Below are 22731 nucleotides of genomic sequence, written 5' to 3'. Positions count from 1 at the left end.
TTCCCTTATATCTAAAATTAATTTTGTTTTTTTTAATTCATAAAAAAATTTCTTTCTATAAAAGTAAAAAAAAAACACAAATTTAGAAAGAAAGAAAAATACACACAACAAAAATGAATAACCCCGTGCATCGCACGGGTAAAAGTACTAGTAAATGCATAAAACACCCTATAAAATTAAATATAGGGGTTAATTTCACATATTTCATTAAAATTAAAGACTGAAAATAATGAATTTTTTAAAGGGATCAAATCCAACCTACACGGCTAAAAACATCATTAACCCAAATCTTAGATAAGAATTCACCACTTGTAATTATCCACAGAGGTTTACTACTACTTTTTTTTCCCCTTTTCTATATCTCCTTAATCAACATGATTAATGACATCTTTTTTTATTATCTTTTAACAAAAATGGACAGCATACATGAATGCTACACTGATAATTATCCAAAGAGTTCCATTTCTATAATTTGCAGACACGAGACTAATCAAGAACATTAATTGGTAGGTATTTGTTAACAAATATCTCTTCATACACATTGCTTAAGGATCGACAAACCTTGTAGTATTATATACATAAAAAACTCAACTATCTACCGGTTTTAGTGTAACTTTTGTTCGTTAGAAATGATATTCATATATCAAGAAAAAACGACTGAAATGATTACTCACTTATCCAATCAAATTAATTCACACGGCATATATGGTAACCGTGCCCAAGATTTGTCTCAAACTGCCCCACATATATAACCATTTCTTGAGTTTTCTATGCTTCGTAGCAGTAGCACCGCTCTTATCCAAATTATGATAACAGCTAACATGTCTCTATATAATAGTAATACCATGGAGTACGTACTACATTAAATGGAGAAGGAACTGACCTCATTGCCACAAAGTCAGAAACAAATCTTTTGTCAAGGTCCAACAATGAATATATAAGTGGAAGTTGGAGAATGTTATCATCTAACAAAAAACAAAGTCTTTATATCCTTTGATTATTTGCACACGATATCCTGCCGATCGAATATATTAATTTCCAATCTAACCAAAAGTTTAATATTCGTTGTATTCGGTACTTCATATTCATAAAAAATGCTGTATAATAAGTTAATTACTCACCAGAATTATTTAACGGCGGGCTAATTGAATTATTGATAACAAAAAAAAAAACTATACAAATTATGATATACCTATCTTAATTAATATCTTTGATTCACATCTAGAATGTGGTTAAATATATCACCAATAACTTCAACAACTCCATAAAATAAAATTAATATCATATTTTCTATTTTAAATTTCAGAAAAAAATAGAAGAATATACTGAATTCGGAGCTACATAAGTGGTGAAGATTTGCTCCCTAAAGTGCTGATATATATATATATATATATATATATATATATATATATATATTATATTCAATAAATAGATTCAAGATATAGTTTGGCAAAAAGTTTTTAAAAGGTAAAAAAAAGTTATTTTCCCTCGTTCGTTTTAATATTAGTTAGGTTGATGTCCATTGAAAATTAAAATTGCACTTTCTCAAAAGAGAAAAAAGGACATATTAGCTAGAAGGAAAGCACAAGTCGTTTTAACTTTTTCAACAATAAAGTTATGATCGATCTCCGATCATAACATAGAAGAAGCTCCATATATTTTTAGAAGGCAAACAACCCTTCACAATTTCCTCCATTTTTTTATTACACAAACGGAAAAACACACTAAACAAACTCCAAGCTTATTGATCATCATCACAAGTGAAGAAGTTTTAACAAAAACTTCATATTTCTTCTAGGCCCAATGAAGGACCTATCTAGCTAGCTTCCAAATTATTCCATTTTCCCCCCTTTCAGTACCCCCTGGTATCATTTCCAGGCATCATAAGGGTCACATGAGGAGATCCCAGAGGACAGAACACAACTTTGTAGTTAGATCCAGCAGGGCAAGTGAAAGTGCTGGTGGGATCATCCTGAGGGTAGCTGTAAGAATCATGGCACCTGTCCTTGAAGAACCGTGAGAAATTAGTGGGCCCACAGGTTCCTTGTCCATTGGTACAACAAAACTCATTAGTCTTATACACGGTGCAAGGGTTGTTACATCCACCGGGGGCCCTCAGCTCATTGGGGCACTGTCCGTTGATATCGGCGGTGCAACTGATCTTGTGGCATCCACCGTTGAGGGGGAAGAAGTCCATGGGGATGTTGAATCCGTCAACGAGTGAGATGTCATAGAAATCTTGGTTCCCGTATTGGTTCAGAGCGAACTCTGCCAACGTGTTTGGTGGGACACCCCAGCCCTGGCAATTGAGCCCACCGGTGCAGTCTCCGGTCTGGCACCGGCCGCGGCCAGCACCGTCGAAGTTGCACCCGGTGCGGCCCCAGATACGGGCCATTGCAGTGCCTGCGTTGACCCCCAGGTTCCATGTCTGGCCGCGGTCGAGGCGGCGGCCTCCACCAGGGCTGGCAGCTGCCCACACAGTGTAGGGGCAGTTGTTGACGATCTCAAAGTTTGCTGCTCTGGTCAGTGTGACGAGAGAGGCGGTGAGCATAAGGAGGAGGGAGGATAGTGTGAGGTAACCCATTTCAAGTGATTTTAAATAAGAGGGGTGTGATGTTTGAATGGATGAAAAGAATGGTTGCTATATGGGGTTTATATAGTGTTAGTATTTTTAATTAGTATTAATGAGTAAAAGGATAAGAAACAGCCATCACGTTAGCGATTGTCGATATAAGATGCCAAGATGGCAGCTAGCTTGACTTTAATAATGAAAGTCCCCGGGCCCCGGCGGCCGCTTTTATAGCTCATATATATGATCATATCCGAGTGAAGATAATATCAGAGAAAAGTATAGAGTTTGGTATGGATTTACATTTACATCATTTACTTAAGATAGTTAAAGAGTTAGGTTGTCTAAACTCAATTGGTTGATTTAAGTTTGATAAAATTAGTCTTTGATTTTGTAAGTGAAGCTATTTTAGTTTCCTCTTTTTTTTTAAAGAAAAGTTATTTTAGTTTCTTGGATAAAAATGACGTTTTTAATATAATGTCATATTTATAATTATTAATCTGTTTTTTATCATCATTATCATCATTTTTCCGCTAGAAAATTAAAATCAAACTCGCTTATAAAATTATGGATAAGTTTGACCATTAGTCCTTAATTTTACGTAGGGTCAATAAAATTTAAATTAAAATAAATGGGTATAATTTTTTTCTTTCTTTTATAAATGTTCTTACTACTAATCCATTAAAATAATCACATATTTTATTACGTAAAAAATATTGAAAAAGTCATATGTATTTTTGGAACAGCTTTCCAAACATGCTATAAATGGTAGTGTTCAAAAAATAGGATTGGACTGAACAATTTAACTGGAAACTAACATGCTAACAAATTTGATTAGCTAAAAAAATCGGCAGATTTAAGAATCGAATCGGTCAAAACCGAACAAAAACCTGTATTGAAAATCATTGCGAACGAGTCTGATTTTCATTTGAGTTTTTGTTTGTTTGCTTTTTTGTTTTTCAATATAATTTTTTTTTCTCCACAACGTGCATCGTTCAGGGTTCAAATTATGTACGCTTAAAAAAGTCCAGTTATTTATCATAATTTTTTTGGCTAAGAGATGAAATTAATTAGTGTCAAAAACTTTAGAGAAATAAATTTTCCGTCCAGAATTCCATCCTAACTCGTTGTAAAAACAGATTTAGCAATAAATGTTACATGAACGCGGCTAATTACAATTACATTGTGGGGATATTTTTCCGATGTACTGAAAAAACATTGTAGGGATATGGCTATTTCGCCTATTTGGATTAAGATCCTCTCTTCTAATTCTTAAATCCTATTTTTTTCATGACAAATGAAATTACACTACCTCACTTAAAAATATATGGATAAGACACCCCACCTAAAATATATGGATAAGACATTTTTTTAATTGATAATATTTCACAATTTTATTAATGAGAGTGAGACACAAGTATAAAGTATCTTCAATTTGTTTTTTTTTCGTTTTCATATTAGTTATTATTCTCTCTCTTTCATGTCCCCTTGGAAAATAGTATGTTCACACACTTATGTTATAGTTTTCTATGAGATAAATAGGAAGCTAAGAGATAAATAAGTGATATTATGTAATATGTGTTACATGCTGAAAAGAGAAGAAAAATATAAAAATAAAAATTAATGAAAATGAGGTTGAAGAATTTTTTTTGAATATATAATAACCTTTATTTTCATATCAGTTCCAATTCCAAACAACCAATTACTGTTTTTCAGCCCTTTTGACTGCTTTCGTTTTCCATCATGGTAATTAGGCAGGGGAGAAGATCCTGGACTGAAAATGAGGATATGCTTGCTCAGTGTCATAAAGAAATTAAATGTAGTAGAGAGAGTAGGGCCTCACTAATAGAGGCGGCTGTGCCTGCTTAATTGGGTTTAAAATCCTACATTTGCGTTACCTTGGACATGTGGGAGACTAGAAGTATTTTCTCAATAAAATAGAGGCGGCTCTGTCAAGAGCTCCTCCATCAATATTATGATAGTGTCGCAGTCATGATGGACATTTCTCCTTCACCCTCTCACTCAGATCTCAGATTTTTCATATTTTTTAGTGTGTGTAGAAGAGTGATTTGTTGTCAAATTTTATATGTATACTTGAAAAAATTTGGGCATTTCTTTAAAAGAAGAATTTCTAATTTCTAATATACAATATTATTAAGAAAAGTTTTGATTCATTTCAAAAAGAAAAAAAAAAATTGATTGAAAAAATAGTTTAATCTCCGAAAAAAATACTAGGGGCATGCAGTTTATGACGGTTTAATTTAAACCGTCGGTATTTATGCTATTTCTTTTGTTTTTGTTTTTTTTTTTGAATTAATTTGGCTTTTAGAAATATTTGAAAGTAAAATTTTGTCTTGCACAATCCTTGCTTTTACAATCTTGTCCTCCATTGATGAGAAGACAAGCTTTGTTCCTCGCTTCCTCCACTTCTATCGATGCATTCTCTGAAGGATCACGCGCTTACCACTACGCCAAAACCAATTGGTGTTAGTGAGGGCGCAACGTTATTTCCTTATAGCGTAGCAGACAGCGCCCCGTTTCGAACGCTACCTAGCAGGCAGGATGCTGGCCCACCTGGACCCAACAATCCCCCCCCAGCACCTGGCAGCCAAACTAGCTGCACAACATGTCTTCCATGGGATTCGAATGTAAGGCCCTAAGTTCAATTTGGAACAATTTTATGGAAGTTTGAATAAAATTGAAGTTTTTGGCTATGTTTGATAGCTGGCAGATTAGAACTGTCAACTTGTGCGAATTTTTAGAGGGTCTTAACGACTTCATTTGGGAAAACTTCCTTCATGAGAGTTGTATCCCTTTAAGTCTAGAAAATTCTCCAAGTGCTTTCGTGTCGATCCGATATCTGTAGCTCCAGATATCCCCGTTTTAGTGAACGTAGTTCCGGCTGTACAGTGCCAGCGGGATTATTACATTGTTTTTCTTCTAAGTCCGAATTTAATTATGAATTTACCTTTGAGGGCTTAGGTTTTAGTAAGTTTCAGGTCTGATTAGGTAATTAGACTGGTGGGTTAAGGTTGGACTTGGGTCGGGCTTGTGGAAAAACAAAACCCTAGCCCACTTGTGGGTTGCATGTGATTTTAGCCAAGGGGGGAAACCCTATTCTTCCACAATCAGAAAACAGAGATACACTACAGCACCTTCACGTGAAAAACAAAGAGAGAACGTGTGAGAGAAGAGAAGGGAGCCGCCGCCCAAGCCACCACCATTGTCGCCGGTCACGCGCGCGAGCAAGGGAGAGAGCGCGAATAGAGAGAGTTTCGCGAAGGAGAAGGAAGGTGAAGGAGACTTGGACAGCAAGAGATTGTTCTTCCAAACTTCATTCTCTTCTCTTTTCAGATCAAGAATCAAGGTAAGGGCTGGTCCTAGGACTTGGGTAGTTTATTAGGGACTTGTTGCTATGTTTGTTTGTGAAGAATCTTGATTGTTGAGGGTTTGCATGAGGGTTTGGGTTGAAGGTTTGCTTGCTGTACTATTATCATATGAGACCTATGTGATTTGATTTTATTGCTGGAACATAGCTTAAAGCCTTGGGCTGAGATGGTTTATAGCTTAAACTAGAGGTGGAAGTTTCGCTGCCAGTTTCCTGTACTGGACAGCGGACTTCAGAGCCCCTTTTTACCTGTTTATGGTCATCAAATGAAAAAGTGATTAAAATGAAAGTTGTAGATTTTCGAAATATCTTTCCAGACATATAAAAATCATAATTTTTGGTTTAGTAATGTGATCTGGGGGTCGTGTTTAGTAACTGTCACACCTGCTGTCTTCCTGTTCCGGACAGTTAGCTTTAAGGCCTAATATCACCTAATTCTGGGACTCAAATGAACAAGTCTGTAACTAGAGAGTTGTAGATATTTAAAATAGCTTTCTAGAAAGGTATCATACGTGATTTTTGGTTGAAAGATGCATTCTGTGGCTCTATTTTTGTGAAAGTTGTTTCTGCTGTCAATATGTTGAAGTTGCGATGATATATTATGCATGAGTGAATGTTCTTGCGTTCCTTTACGTGGATTATATTTATTTTCTGAGTTAATGGTTCAAGGGTCGCTCACCTAGCCGTAATTCCCTTGTAACCCGTGAATGTTGTGTTGTGAAGGTTGTTGTATAAAGAGTATGATAAGACTCTAGGATTGATTTTAGAGACTTAACAAAGAGAACAGTGTAATAAACTCGCTTGCAAGTAAATGTGAATAATTGGACATAGGTCTGGTGAGGACTATGGACCATGAGAACGATGGTACCTTGCACGCGAGGGTGTTTTGTGGGTTGTACGGTGAGTCCCCACGTGATTGGCTGACTGCGGTCGCCTTGTGATTCTGTGGACGGACAGTGAGTCTGGCGGACGGTGAGTCCCCCCACATGATTGAGGGTTGTACGGTGAGTCCCCTCCGAGATTTGTTCATCTGCGGATGATCGTGATTATGGCCATGGAAGTTTTGGTGGGTTGTGTGAAGTGAGATTCCGTTAGTAACTGACTCTTTCCCATAAAAGACATATAATGTACTTATATTATATATGTTGTTGTTGATTTTGTCATTATCATTCTTTTGTTGGACCTGACCCTGCTTGTTTGCTATGTGTTTGTTTGGGGGGGTAGATGGTCGTGAAGATAATGACGATGACTCATTCTTGAGAGTTGATGCTACGTGACGTGCCAATACTGGAGGACGACTACACTTTAGAGGAAGAGGAAGAGGCTAAGGAATAGGGTTTGGGTTGAGAGTCTTTTGTTTTCTGTTGGGGTTGAGAGTTTCCGAAGTGTTGGTATCGAACAATTTTATTGCTTAAATTCGAATGAACAAGTTTTGATGTAATCTTTATTTTCATTCAGGCCTTTGTTTCGTACTCTTTACAGTTGGTTATTTAAAAAGTTTTACGAAGTTGGTTACTTCCGCGTGTTTTTGGAAAGGTTATGTTTCAAGAGTTTTTGTAAAATGAAAGGTTTGTCATTAATTGAAGATTAATAAGTGAATCGACGAAAACTCTTTACGAAAATTGGTTAATTAGTTACTGTGTAACACTCGAGAAATCGGGGCGTTACATCGAACACGAGATCTGGCTCTGATACCAATTGAAGGATCACGCGCTTACCACTACGCCAAAACCAATTGGTGTTAGTGAGGGCGCAACGTTATTTCCTTATAGCGTAGCAGACAGCGCCCCGTTTCGAACGCTACCTAGCAGACAGGATGCTGGCCCACCTGGACCCAACATTCTCCTCCGTCAACAAACGTTCTCTACTACTCTTTCATTAACGTGAATGTTTTTACCCTCGTAATCTGCTACGGAACCCTAGTTCTTCATTCTACTACGAAAATTTTCTCACAATTCACATTTATTAATAAGTACTAGAGAGATGAGTAGCTCACATGGTTGAGCTAAGAGTAACGAAATAATTTGTACTAATTTACTATTTCATTAATTAAAAAAACATTTTCCTAAATTCATAAATACTAAATTAATTAAATAATTCAATTTTAAAAAATATTTTAATGATTTATAAACACATTTTTTATTTAATGTTGATTGATTTGAATTGTTAAAAAGACTAGGAATTTAATGGATTTGACATTCAATTTGAATTCCGCCAAATAAGCAAATATGTTTTTATTTTAATTAAAATAAAAAATGAATGTAACTTTTCTCTTACATGGCAAACATTGATTGGATGTCAGTGTAACAGTGCATATCCATTAAACTCAAAGACTAAATGTGATTATTTTCTTTTCATCTTTCAAATTGTTTACAAATGATGGATAAAATCACTCCATTTAAGTTCTCATCATCATCAGTCTTGCTAAATGTATTATATTTGAGTTTAGACGATTAAAGTTCTGGAGTTCCCCTAATCTAGGCATCACTTATTGATGGTTTGATGCTATAGCTATAGTAATTTTTTTTTTGGTGAAAAGCTATAGTATTGATCTTCACAATCTTTTTGTTTAATGATGAAGATGCAAATATAATCCAACAATCTTGAATGGCCTACATATTAATGCAAACATGGGCTACATTTGTGCATTGTTGGGCCAAAAAAGGCCTCCACAAGTGTCATCACAATATTTTAAGGGCTCAACACTCAGGCCCAGGCCCAATAAAGAGTGTTAATGTCCATTTCCGTAACTCCACAATCCACATTACACAGCATGAAAAGTGCGACGCAAGCCGTTAAGTTGAATTTGTTTAGCTTCCAACACAAGCTGCACACTCAGACTCAGAGGCCGTTTAAAAACCCACTCACTCCACTTGCGTCGTCGTCGTTTCCAATTCCATACCAGTCTCTCTCTATTTCCTAACCGCATTTCCAGGTACCAGTTCATATTCATCTCATGCTCTACCATCTTCTACTTCCATTTTCTGTTTCTGGTTTCCATAACTGTATAATCGTCTTTCTCTGTCACTATCATCCAAAATCGCGTTACTAATTTTTGTATTATTCTGCGTTGTTTTGTGTTGAATGGATTCGATTCAGAAAAACGCCATGTTTGAGGTTAAAAGCGAGCTTGATGATTTCGAATTCGATTCACCTCGTCGAGATTTGCTTCAGTTACGTCTTTATTCGCCCAATTGTGTTAGCGACACTTCTCCTCTGGAAACAACCCCTGATGCAAGGTAAGCTACTCTACTCCATTTCCAGCTTAAGCACTAAGCAGTATAAGTGATTTCAAATCGATTCTATAATTGCTTACCAGTTTTTCCCAAATTTGGTAGCAGAATAAAAGCCCAAGTTAGACGCTCGTGTTGGACAGAGGAAGAGGTTTGTTGCTTGATATTAATTAACCCTCTCTTTCAAATATATGCTATGGATATTTTCCCTTTTAGTAGATGATGCATTTTTTTTCTATCTCATGTCATGTTTCTATTTTTGTTATGCTTTATTTGCATTCTTCTGTTAGCTTACAATGCGCTATGTTAATGCTCTCTAACTTTGAAATCTCGTGGCTCTGGCGAACAGGACAACCTTCTGATTGAGACAGTCAAGAAGCACGATGGAAGGAGCTGGAAGAAAATAGGTGAATGTGGCAAGCAATACCAGAATCAATTTGAACTAGTACTTTATATTTTATTTGTTTCTGGTGGCTCATGAACTAGTTACTAGTGTTATCCTCAACTGAAATGGATAATGTTAATGACATTGTTAATCATCTTTCAATTCATTCATGTAGATGTAGTTAGTTGTCACTCTTAAGCTAACCTGGTTACCCAAATTGTCCCTTGCAGCTACATATCTTCCAGGGCGCACCGACGTTCAATGCATGCATCGCTGGCAAAAGGTTTTAAATCCTGAGCTTGTAAAGGGACCATGGACAAAGGAGGTGCTGATTTTATACACATTGTTGTAATTTTAATTTTATCAATTTTTAGTTTGTTGAAATGCTGATTGCATTTAGGGTTATTCAATGTTTTAGGAGGACGATTGCCTCATTGAACTAGTCAGAAAGTATGGTTTGAAGAGATGGTCTGTTGTTGCAAAATTCTTACCAGGTCGTATTGGGAAGCAATGCCGAGAGAGGTAGGCAATCATAGACCTATGTGCCCTTATATTTTTGGCAGATTGGGTATCTTTATGTATAATGAGAATTGTCCCCCCTTCTTTTTTTTTTTTCCTTTTGATGTATGCTGCTTTACTATTCATCTGCACAAAGGCAACTTATGTATGCAATTTTACTGTTTATGAACAATTTTCTGTAGCCTTTGCTTTTGGATTTATATGCTTGATATCTAACTCTAGTTGAGTTTCCAAGATGATATTTCATTGATTTTCATCACACATATGTTAGATAACCTTATGTTTTGTATTGATGTTATTATTATATCATATTTGGCAGATTACTGTTTGTATATTCCTTATACAACCTGTTGCCAGAAAATGAACTTCTAGTTAATTAGATATCATTTCAGGTGGCACAATCACCATGATCCAGCTATAACGAAGGTTGCATGGACAGAGGAAGAGGAATCAGTACTTGCTTACTATCACCAAGTACACGGTGGTAAGTGGGCAGAAATTGCAAGGATTCTTCCTGGAAGGTACTTATCTGATTTTTCTACCTGCAATCTAACAATATGTGCTTTAATATGTTCCTGAGTTATGTATCTTATCCCTTGTGACTGTGCTTGCACTTCTCACCACACCTCTCACTTGAAAAGCAAAGTAGGCTAAGAAAAACAGAACAATAATATTGAAGATACTGATAAGATGACATGCATTTATGTAGAAGTCAGTATCTTTATGTTATCTAATGACCCTTTATAATTCTTTGTATCTTTTGGCTAAACCAGGACTTGCAATGCTATAAAAAATCACTGGAACTGCTCAATGAAGAAGAAAATGTATGCATCACCTAATGAAACAGTTTCTCTCAATCAGAGTCACTGGTTGGCACACAGTATTGATAACTCATCCACTAAATTGACTCTTCAAAGCACTTCTGGGGTGGAATTTTCCTCTCCAAAGAGCTATTTTAATGGGGAAACTCCTAAGGCCTCAAGACAAGGAGAAAGCAGATTGATTAATTTACCAACAGACTTGTCTTTGAATAATTTTCCGGATATGCTTGCTACAAATTTGTTTTGTTCCCCTCTTGCCACTACTGTTCATTATGAGGCATATGAATCTCCCAAGCGGCAAAAGGTTTATTCTTCAGATGCAGAGTTTACTGTTGTTGATGAATCTGACAGTCCTCAGTGTGAGAAGAAAGACCAAGTTGGAAGTGAAAGCCACAGCAAAATCAGCTCTATGCAAGATACAGGTTGCTCTTATGTTACCCCAAAATCTAAATTCAGTAATTACATGGGTAGCGTCAGCCCGGAATCTGTACTAAGGAGCTTAGCAATGAACTATGAGAACATTCCTTCTATTATAAGGAAAAGAACTCCTAGGAAAGCTTCCACTGCTGACTTAAGTGATAGTGCCAGAACTCTGCATCTGTAGTCTTGATGCAGAACGCCTAATTGGCTTTGATAATTTAGAACCTGAATCAGAGTTATTCAATTCCTTCATGTCATATAGAGTAGGTCATAGCTAAATCTCTCGAAGAAGTCATGGTTATCACTCAAGTTTTGAAGCAACAATTCTTTTTCAGAGTTATCCATTCCTTCATGTCATATAGGTCATAGACTCATAGCTAAATCTAGCGAAGAAGTCATGGTAATCACTTAGTAGTATGTGTCAAACTTGGAAGTTGGATCCAAACACGCATATGTAAATGTTCATAATTTTGGAGATAAAGAAAACATGGATATTAAATTAGTTTGTGCAAGGGTTCATTCAGAAGAATGTCACAACCAATTATCTTAAAAACTTACGTTAATATTAGGTAAAAGACCATTATAAAGAGGCTCTAATCGATCGTGATGATCTAATTGTCATCTTGGCAATGATTGCTAATGGAGAGGTATGAAGAATATTTGTTGATCCGAGCATCTTGACAGACTTTATAATCTATAAATGCTTTAAGAATATGGTGTTTTTAGATTGCGATTTATTTGTTTCTGAAGCAGATTTAGCCATTTTAAATAAATATTTGTATAAATTTTATCTTACATTGCATATTATGTAATTATTAAGGCCACATATCAAATTTGTTACCACTATCATCTTATAACATTGTCACCACCACTACCGCTATCGGCGTTGCCACTATGCACGACAATCAATTCCACCACCCCTTCACAATCACGGTCACTACCACCACCGCTACTGTCACAAGCCCAAAATTACCACCTTACGTTGCCACCACTTTCACCACTATTATCATCACCACTCTCCATCACCACCATTAGAACCCATTAGTTTGAAGTACCTCTTATATTTTCATTCAACTCCACCATCACCACCCGTCCACCCCTTACATACAAACATGCCTGTATCAATTTAAAATTATATGATACTTTAAATTTTTATCATATCTTATGGAGTTATGGTACTAGACTTAACACCATTAAAGTTTATACTATATAAATATAACTTACCAAATGGATTAGATGTACGGTGTATTTTTTATGTTTTATGTAGACAAATAGATAAGCAAGACATTTTGAATTAAAAAGCCTGAGTGAATCAAAAAGGATAAACAAAACATTGTTGGAAAGAAAGTGCGCGACGTGGGCCATGTCGTCATGAACAATGACAACACGTGTAAATGAAAAAGCGCATGGTAACGTTAAAAAATGAACAGGATAAAATAAAATAATTCCATAATAATAAAATGAATGAAAGGTGAGAACTGAGGAAGGAAGATTCTGGAAAAGTGGATGGATAGCGAAACCAACGGCAGAGCACCGCCACGTAACCAGTCACATCCTCTTCCCTCCACCTTTCTTCTAGCCCCTTCCTAGTTACTCTGCGGGCCCCACACACTTTCCTTTCCCTTTATTTTATTTTAATATTTTCCCTTTTCATTTCTCTTTCTTTCTTTCTCTAATTACCCACGGACGGCGGACGCTCCTTCTTACTCATTCATTCCTATCCTATTCTTCTCTCTTCTAATCTCTCCTGAAACTTCTAGAAACAACACCCACACACCACCTTTCTCCTCCTCCTAACCGGTGGTTTCCACCGCAACCGCTCCCCACTCCGTTTCTGGCTCTCGTTCTCAACAACAACCCAATCCCTCCATCCATCATCCCTATCAAGGTAAACACACAACAATCACAAAAGTTATTAATTCTTTTTCATTCAAATAGTACTTGTAGGATAGGATAATAACAACAAGGTTAGGACATATAGGTGTGGACACCACCACCGAAGCAGTTACTTATCCCTTTCAATTTGATTGCTAGAATCTAACTGTTTCCTTGCAAATTGAAACAGCTGTTTCGATCGATCGACTGGTTTTTGTTTTTATCAAGTTATTAATGTGAGAGAAACGGAACTAGGTTGAGTTTCAGATCTGGCAGCCAAGTCGATGACATCGGCTGAGCAGACCGGTGAATCAGCACCGGCGGACTCGCAAAGAGCCATTCCGACGCCGTTTCTGACGAAAACGTATCAGCTCGTGGATGATCCTTCCGTCGATGATCTAATATCGTGGAATAAAGACGGTAACAGTTTCATAGTTTGGCGACCAGCCGAATTCGCTAGAGATTTGCTACCTAAATATTTCAAACACAACAATTTCTCCAGTTTTGTTCGTCAACTCAACACCTATGTAATTATCTAACCTCTTTGCTTGACTTTTTCTATACTAAAATTTTGTTGGAAGCCAAACTGATCATAGTTTTGTGCTTGTTTGGTGTTTGCAGGGATTTCGGAAGGTTGTACCTGACCGTTGGGAATTCGCTAATGACGGTTTCCGGCGAGGCCAAAAGGACTTGCTACGTGACATACAACGACGGAAGATATCATCCGTGGCGGCGGCGACAACGGCAACAGCGAATGCAGTGACGGTGGCAGTGGCAGCACCGGCTCTAGCGGTGGTGTCCCCAGCGACTTCAGGCGATGAGCAGGTACTATCTTCAAATTCATCTGCTCTTGCTGCTGCATACAACAGTAATCCAGTACTACACCGCACTACTAGTTGCACCACTGCGCCGGAGCTCTTAGAAGAGAATGAAAGGCTTAGGAAAGAGAACATACTAATGAGTCAGGAGTTGAGTCAATTGAAGGGTCTGTGTAGTAATGTATTCGCTTTGATGAACAATTATGCTTCCGGTGTTAGCCGCCAACCGGAATCGTCATCCGCGGGGAGGGCGGTGTCTGCACCTGAGAAGACTTTGTTGGAGCTTATTCCTGCTAAGGATCTCACCATGCATGTAGCTGGCGGAGTTGGCGATGCTGCTGCTGGCACACCGTGTGAGAAGGAGGTTCCGAAGTTGTTTGGGGTTTCAATTGGGCTGAAACGACATAGGATAGAGTGTGAGGTTGAAGAAGAGAGAGAGGAAAGGAATCAAAATTCGCAAATGCAATCCTCCTCGCAGGAACCTGATGGTGGGTCTGATATGAAGTCTGGACAACCTGTTGATGGTGATGACTCGGCTGATCAGGAGCCTTGGTTGGAGCTTGGGAAATGATAATGCTCTCCTCCTTTATTGCTCATAGTTAAGTTAAATGGCAAAAAAGCATTGTTTGGTTGTTGTTTCGTGGCACACACATGTTTTGGATATGCTGCAACACATTACATTTCAATGACTTTCACCTTCACCTTAAACTGTAAAAAAGAGGTTATATGCTCAATTTTGATGAGGTAAATGTTCATTTGATTTAAATAGATAATCAAATGTGTCCCTTCCAATGGAGGGGGAATTGAGTTTGGTGCCCCACCCCTTAGGCTTTGCACCCCACTTTATTAAATACGGAATTTAAAGTTCCGTATCAATACGGAAAATAAAATTCCGTATCTGTTTTAGTATATAATGAGTGGTTGAAAATGTGACACGCATGCTTAAATACAGTACGGAATTTTAAGTTCCGTATTCAATAGGGAGAATACGGAATTTTAAATTCCGTATTTGATAAAGTGGGGTGCCAAGCCCCATAGGTGGGGTGCCAAACCCAACTCCCCAATGGAGGGCAAGTGACTTTAATTTCCATGTTATGGCATACAAGTTCCTGATGATAGTTCTCCCTTAGAGTATTAAGGTGTGAAAGTCGTGATTGCAAGAGCCGTGATTCATTTACACTTCCATTTCTCGCATTTGTGTTTTGTTATATCAGACTTAACGTAAACGTGATTTCATCTATTTCAAGACACTAAAAAAGAAACTAGAATTTGTCATTTTCAATTTAAAATGATTTTCGGCAAGTGGTTTGAAGTATTGAGGTTTTGGCATTGGCTTCAAGTTGATTCAAGTTGATCCATTTTGAATACACTTGATTTTTATATTGTATTCTACTATCTATTATCTTTTTTTTCCAAGAATATCACTTTATCATATCTATGATCTTTAATTTCTTTTTTCCCCTCTTAGCATCAACTTAATTATCAAATCTTGAGGAGAATGAATGAAGCTAATTCCAAAAGAAAGCTATTCTTCTGTCGACCGGCCGGTGGTTAGAGAAGGATTATCAGCACGTGCAAATTGAGTAAAATTGATTCAGAGATTGCGTGTTTTAGGAGAGCACTTTTGGCATAAAGTGACATGTAGATATCAAGATATGTGTCTGATTTGGGAAATTATTTCCAATTTGATTCATGTATTGTAAATTGTAATGCTTCCACCTTTGGACTAAGTTCAATCCTAAAAATCAAACGTGTTTATTGTTCACTTGAAAGAACCAAATTCAGATCTAAACCAAATATAAACGTGCTAATATTTCAAGATTTCTTACTATTCAACTCAATAAATTTCTCTTCATTAAGCAGCAGTTCATACACTTTAATACTTTATACTTTTTATGAGTTTTTGGTTAAAATCAAATCTATTTATGCAGTTTGGTTAATTCAAATATTGAATGATAATTTGTCAAATACCATTGGGCCCATGATGAACTTCAAGCAGAGTGTTGAGTACAAAAGATGTGGAACCAAGTTGAAGAAAAACAATGATATGATGGACCCAAAACAAGGGTAGAATATTGCAAAGTTGGGTATGCTTGGTAGCTTGGAAGGTGCCACATTTACCCACTACTTAATTGACTTGTGAAAGCGGTACCCAACAAATTTAATTTTCCACAAGCCTGCCTCAGCTATCATGATATTATTCCACACATAGCTTGTTTAAATTCCAACCCCTCTCTCTTCTTCATAACTCTATTCTCTATTCTACTATCATGACAACGTTGGAGATCAGCATGGTGTCAGTTGAAGGTCTCGGAAAATACTCCTCCTCCTATTTCATCACTCTCACCAACCTTTCCAACCACCTCGTCTACTCCTACGACGGTGGAGGAGCGGAGGAACACATGTTCCGAGTCCCAGTGGATCATACCTTCTTTTTCGACACACAACACTCGAGCTTACAACTTCATCTGTACAACAAGCGCCGAATATTGGGACCGACGCAACTGGGGTGGTGCATGATTCCGGCGTTAGACATTGGCTTCCTCAACCTCCGTGATTCCGCCGCAGTACGCTACCTCAGTTACCGGCTACGGGCCACAGACGGTTGTAGGAGCGACATCATCATCAACCTCTCCGTCAAGTTGCTGGGATCTCCGGACACGTGTCAGACTGTTATTGGAATACCAGTTACGGCGGTTCGTGGAGTTGACAAGAAACAACTAGCAGCGCGATGGTCATAGATGAGAGTCGGTGTGGGATCAAGTTCAGGGACGCAACTTGTAACTCTGATCTAATCCATACTTGTTGTCTGGCAACGTCGTCTAGTGACTAGTGACTAGCGGCTGGGGTGGGGCCACATGCAGTGCGGTGCGTAGAAGGTGTTGTCATTACTTTGTGTAATCTATGGGAAAAGTTTGTAGTGAATAGAGAAAGTAATGTGTGAGGTAATTGAATGGAAAATGAAGTGAAAATTGTGTCAACAATATTATGAATCATAGCTTGTGCACTAAATTACTTTACTTCTTTCAGTTCCCCCCTTAATGATCATCAATCATCAATGTCTTAAAGTCTTAAGATGATCATCAATCATCACACTTTAAATAATAACAGAGAAACAAAGAGAATGAAAATGTTATGTATAGAAGGACTTAAGAGTATAGCAGCACAACCCTCCTTAAACATATAATCGAGAGTCTCAAAGTCTTAAGATGATTAATATTATGATTATCAGCCGTACTAGCATGTGAGTGTATTTACTGAAACATTCCAATTGTATGTAACAAGTGATTTAATTTAAGAGTTTATAGCTAATCCATTAATTATATAACTTAAATGAAATGAAGTTCTTTTCTAGAAACTCAGTTTAAAAATTTAATTGCAGCCGATTTTTCATACATTAAACCTATATCCAGTTTCAGAGCACATCATTACAATTTCCAATTGACTAATTTAAGAAAACACGGTAGAAAAATGATAGAAAATTACTTTTTCACACCTCTCCACCTTCACCTAACGGAGAGATAAGAAAAGTAGAGAGAGAAAATTAAGAGTTATGACGTGTGGTATGATTGAAAAAAATGAGAAAGATAAGGAAGCTTGACTAATATTAAGAAAATGGACCTTTTTTTTTTTGGTCAAATAAGAAAATGGACCTAAGTTGAGGAAAATATGCGATGAAAATTGGAAAGTTCAAAACTAGTACTATCCTTCATTTTTCTCTCGTTTTTAATTTTCTCGTCAAGCGAACTCTCCTGTGAATTTCCCTCGTCACATAATCACAAACAAGTGTTAGAATAAACAGGAAATGATGGAAACATTTACTTAAAAAATTGGAAAGAGGAAGAAGCGCCGCAACAATATGGAAAATTAAACACCCCAATGCTTTCCTGGAAGCCGATGAATCAGTGTGTCTGGTATGGACAGCATTGATAGGGACCAGTTAGGCACTGCAACACACCTCCTCAGTTCCACCGTAATGTTCTTTGTTTTTTTTGGTCAACAACAGTTCCTCCAAAATCTCATATACGAGACATTATAGAATCAACCCTCATATACAACAATAATTAATGAAGACGAAATGAAATGAAATGAAAATGACAACCAAATTGCCTCTTGAGATAATTATAGCCCATATGCAATGAATAACACTGATATACACATCTAATTAGAACTTAGAAGCCACAATAATTACGAACAATGAAAACAACTACCCCTACACCATAACAGCACAGCAGCAGTAGCAATTGTGTACCTTTGTATGGATGTATATATTAACAAGCTGTGCCTATTATACTGTGAATCAAAAAGACTACAGATTCCTCAAAAAATACTACCCTGACATCTTCACACTTCCTCTTCACCGACGTTGCTACTCTTCAAGATGTTATACTTGCAGAGGGGGCACGTAGCATTAATATGCAGCCATTTATCCACACAGCCACAGTGAAAATGGTGACCACAAGGAAGTTCTCTTAGTTCAACCCCATCATCATAAGAAGAAAGGCAGATACAACATTCCTATAGTATACCATCAACAAAGAAAAACTTAAGATTATTAGTGTCACAGAGGATTAAGCCGATTTGTCAAACAACTTAGTTATTATATATCAGAATTATCTAGCACTCAAACCATTATGTCAATTTCCTTAGCGGTACAATGTGATACTGGAAATGACTAGATAAGAAAAAAACGGGTAGGAAGGCCAAGAACGCATACAACCAAAATATATACATATAGCATCCTTCATTGTAAGAGGGTGTTCTGAAGGTGAATAGGTAAATAAAAAGAGTATGCAACAAAGTCTGTATTTGAAACGAGACACAGATTTCCCATTCGGATACAGTGAAATGATATACAATAAGATACAGAGCAGCAAGACCACTTGAAGACTGAGAATAAGTTAAGCTCATACATAACCAAAGTTTACAACATACCGCATCCTCCTCGGCAAGAACATGTTCAATTGGTGAATCAGCCAGGCATTCGGTCATTATTCCTCCACCAGGTCCTTGAGCATTGCCAGTAGGTTTCTCATTACTTTCAATTCTTCGGAATTTAAATCTTGACAACTGCTCAATGTCTTCCTTGGATGCCCCTTCCTGCTTTTTTACCCATGGAGAGAGAGAGATTAATAAATTACAGTAAATATCTCCATTTAAACAGTCCTAGGATATACAACATTGTCATTATGACTAGTCGAACATAAACTCATTTGGATATTCACTTCACATTTATGCAGGCCAACAGCCAACTAGTTGCAAACAAGATTGATTTTAAAACGACCATAATTAGTGATACATTCACAATATACTACACACTCTAGGAAATAAAGTTATGAGGCAGAGTTTGCGATAGAACTGAATCAGAATATAGAAAGAAAACCGAATGTTTATGAAACTTCTATCTCTGGTTCCGAGAAGGGCTTGATACAAAATTGGTGCAGAATAACAGTTACACGTGAGAACAATCCCCATCTCAATTACACATTCTAACAATTAGCACCCCGCCAAAACAAAAGTCACGTTGTCTCAAGATGAAATTCAGTAACCTATCCTATCCCAACAACCACACCATCTCTCAGACTCCCACTCCTCCCAAAATCAATGCCCGCCATCCCCCCCCACCCCCCACTTGGTCATAGAATCCATCCTTGGCCAAAAATATATTCCAAATTACAATAACTGGATTTTCTCTCCAAATCATGTCTCTAATTTTAGAGTAAAATAATATAAAATGTTATACTATGCCTTGCTTTCAACCCTTAAATAAGAGGAACAAAAGTTCATAAACAGTCTCTGAGGTTTTACCACATGTGGAGAATTTAGACGTCACACTTGTCTAATCTCTCTACTTACATGTTCTACAAATACAAGGATTCCTCTATCAATCTTTTCCACATATTATTTAACAGTTCTGAAATGGTTAAACTTGCATAGTCACTTAACAGATAATTAATTCTTAGTAAATTCCAAACCAAATTCACACAGAATATAGTAATTCCAATTAGAGCTTCTCAGACAGTAGATTAATACAGCTATAAAATCTTAAAAACGAGAACGCATCGTGAAAGACTGATCCAACATACCTGGTCTGCAACTGCATAAAGAATTGCAATGATACATGGAAGACAACAGCAGACGGCGATACCAATGATACACGCCAGTGCAACACAGAAAACAACAAAGACTACATCAAAACCCAGGAAGATTATACATAGCCTGCGAAGCATGTAAACTGGGTCAAAAAGTATTGAGCTAAAATAAGAGTTGAATAGCCAAAAGATGAGTGAATCACAAATGAATTGTTTATTAAAATAAATGTCAACAATCAGAAGGAGAGAGATTGAGAGAGGGCAAACCAGTAAAGCTGAGGAGAATCTTGGGCTAAATCTTGACCACCAGCGGATACCCAGTAGAATCCAATAATCCACCAAATAAATGAAAACATGGTATTGGCTGATTCCAAATGTTTTGCAACACTGAGGAGAAAAATAACAAACATGAGATAGATAATGAAAAATCAACACTGACAACTACATTCATTAGATAATAGATGGTGCCGTTTCCATGTATAACAATAATTGCTCTCATGCTTGCCAGTAATACAAAGCTACTATTGGCATATTGGTTCTTCCCAAACACTGTTTTATATGCACAAAATAAGAAAGTAACTCTCTCATTCAAGCTAGAAGGTTAATGCATATCAGCCTATCAGGTAAAAATAACTTCAATAATTAAAGCTGTTCCCACTTCCCACTAGATAATGTTGTAACACATAATGTATATTCATGAATCACGTCAAATGATAGACCATATAAATGAAAACATTCTAATAGTTTAGCCAATTACTTTTTATAGACCTATCTCTATCTATTGGATTATCTTCTATCTAGTCTATCCTCTTACCAGTGATGTATTTAAACCTGGCATTTGTTAATCTTAAAAAAATGCATTCTTTTGGAGAAAGCAGTGCATTATCGAATTCACAAGATGAGTCCATTTGGGTGATAGGATTGAGACTATAGCTCATAAATTAAATTGAGTTCAAATTATTGTTCAAATTTAGTAAAAAAAGAAAAAACATAAACAAACAAATTCAAAATAAAAGGAAAGTTCATAATCTTCAAGCAGAGAGTTGTATAAGAGTAGAAGAAGATAGAAATGTTTGCCATAATGCACAAACAAAAATGTTTGGTGAAGAGTATAGATTATGGAAGAACAAGAACATATTCAATAATGCATCTAATTCTTTCCTTGCTATATTCTAAAAAACAAATTGGTCCAAGGAGGAATTGTTATACACTATTACACTCAAAAGTGATTCTTACAAACTTACATCTATGCTTTGAAAAATCGAATAAGAATAAGTCCTCTCACAGAAAATTAGCTAATTATCACATAACAATCCCTGTAATCTCTTGATAAGAGTGAAAATCAAAACCTTAATATATATTGAAATGTCATGAAAATTTTATTGTTTCTTAATCTGAATTAAACCCAACAAAGTTAAGAAATTCACCTAGTACGCTCTTCATCGAATTGCGCAAACGATACATAGCCAGAAGCAGAACGAGAACCCACCCTTGAAGCAGAACTCAAATTCGCACTGCTGGTGCTAACCCCAGGCACCCCGTTGTGTAGGTTCCGCCTCCGCCTCCTAAACTCGACACAGACACAAACCATATGAATAACGCATTGCAAAGCATAACCCGCAATCCACAGCCTCAGAGGCATATCCGGCGCTTCAGTTCGGCTGAGAACACACACGGCGGTGGAAGCCACGACGAAGGCGAAGTTCCAAACGAGGTCGAGTATGACAACCGGCTTCGAATACGCCCAATCGCTCTGCCTCTCCTCCAACTGCTCCGCTGCGGCCTCGCGAACCATCACCGAGGGCTCGCGCATCATTCCCTGGCCACTCGCCTGGCGGATGAACCGCGCCGCTTGCATGAGCCTCTGCCTCCGAGCGAATCGACGGTCGGAGTTGATTTCGGCGGAGGAGCCGGCGGAATTTGATAGCAGCGGCGCCGTGTTGAGGATGTCTTCGGAGGAACGCGTCGGCGTGGCACTGGCCATGATGAGATTGGGAAACTGAGTCGGCGAGTTGATTGTTGACGACTCGGTTTTGAATTTTGATAGCTAGCTATCTGAATTGTGAAACAAGGGGTTTGGGAATTGGAGGAAAAAAAAGAAATGAGAATGGTGAAATTGAAATATTGAATTGAGCACAGTGCTTTATCTCTGTTTATTTATATAAATATTTGGGTGCCGCCTTTTGTCCGGTTTTTGGTCGGATTAATCAAAGCCCATATTTTAGTAAATAAGGTTTATTGATATCTTATTTCATGAATGTAGGATGTCTTTCTTATAGTGGTTCATTATTTGGGTTGGGCTCCTTAGCTTTGGAGCCACACATGGAGATGGAGTAGAGAGGTGGGGAGGTATATGTCTACCATGGTGTTAAGGATTTTGTGTTGAAGAGAAAATTCAAGTTGTGCTAGATAACACGTGAGAATGTTGCTCATAACATATTTAGGGGAAAAAAAAAAACCAACATCGATCTGAATTTTTCTCTCTACTATGAGAGCTTTTCTCCGCCCCGTCGGAGTATCTTCTCTGCTTAGTCGGAGTCTACGGTCAACTACACACCCTACCCTCTCACTCAACCCTACCCCCTCAACCACTTCCCTCTCACCCTAGCTT

At 37.3% G+C, this 22731-nt stretch overlaps 5 protein-coding genes across 7 annotated transcripts; 3 read left to right on the top strand and 2 right to left on the bottom strand.

Annotated features, from left to right (window-relative positions):
* Positions 1-1572: 1572 nt before the first annotated feature.
* LOC130741160 (thaumatin-like protein 1) lies at positions 1573-2643 on the bottom strand. The gene has a single exon (XM_057593974.1). The coding sequence runs from the start codon at positions 2582-2584 to the stop codon at positions 1853-1855; it is 732 nt and encodes a 243-aa protein (XP_057449957.1). The 5' UTR covers positions 2585-2643; the 3' UTR covers positions 1573-1852.
* A 5984-nt stretch (positions 2644-8627) lies between these two features.
* Positions 8628-12559, top strand: LOC130741155 (transcription factor MYB3R-5-like). 3 transcript variants are annotated; one of them, XM_057593966.1, is made up of 8 exons: positions 8628-8892; positions 9057-9196; positions 9296-9341; positions 9540-9597; positions 9806-9900; positions 9994-10097; positions 10475-10615; positions 10868-12559. In XM_057593966.1, exons 2-8 carry the CDS (start codon positions 9066-9068, stop codon positions 11517-11519), a joined length of 1227 nt encoding a protein of 408 aa, XP_057449949.1. In that variant the 5' UTR covers positions 8628-8892; positions 9057-9065; the 3' UTR covers positions 11520-12559. The 3 variants fall into 3 exon arrangements, with proteins under 3 accessions (XP_057449949.1, XP_057449950.1, XP_057449952.1); XM_057593967.1 differs by having other exon boundaries at positions 8630-8892; positions 9299-9341; positions 10868-12555; XM_057593969.1 differs by having other exon boundaries at positions 8632-8892; positions 10487-10615; positions 10868-12554.
* Positions 12560-13007: 448 nt separating this feature from the next.
* LOC130741158 (heat stress transcription factor B-2b) lies at positions 13008-17048 on the top strand. Its single transcript, XM_057593971.1, has 4 exons — positions 13008-13223; positions 13401-13737; positions 13832-14772; positions 15497-17048. Exons 2-3 carry the CDS (start codon positions 13495-13497, stop codon positions 14597-14599), a joined length of 1011 nt encoding a protein of 336 aa, XP_057449954.1. The 5' UTR covers positions 13008-13223; positions 13401-13494; the 3' UTR covers positions 14600-14772; positions 15497-17048.
* On the top strand, positions 16299-17048 carry LOC130741159 (uncharacterized). The gene has a single exon (XM_057593972.1). The coding sequence runs from the start codon at positions 16299-16301 to the stop codon at positions 16767-16769; it is 471 nt and encodes a 156-aa protein (XP_057449955.1). The 3' UTR covers positions 16770-17048.
* A 1064-nt stretch (positions 17049-18112) lies between these two features.
* LOC130741157 (E3 ubiquitin-protein ligase At1g12760-like) lies at positions 18113-22261 on the bottom strand. The gene is made up of 5 exons (XM_057593970.1): positions 21548-22261; positions 20388-20507; positions 20115-20247; positions 18964-19128; positions 18113-18546 (listed from the first exon to the last, which is right to left on the bottom strand). Exons 1-5 carry the CDS (start codon positions 22102-22104, stop codon positions 18373-18375), a joined length of 1149 nt encoding a protein of 382 aa, XP_057449953.1. The 5' UTR covers positions 22105-22261; the 3' UTR covers positions 18113-18372.
* Between the last annotated feature and the right edge of the window lie 470 nt (positions 22262-22731).

The sequence above is a fragment of the Lotus japonicus genome, chromosome 2 (genome assembly GCF_012489685.1).
Source record: "Lotus japonicus ecotype B-129 chromosome 2, LjGifu_v1.2".
In the NCBI taxonomy this organism is placed as follows: domain Eukaryota; kingdom Viridiplantae; phylum Streptophyta; class Magnoliopsida; order Fabales; family Fabaceae; genus Lotus; species Lotus japonicus.
This window is presented reverse-complemented; position numbering and strand designations above follow the sequence as displayed.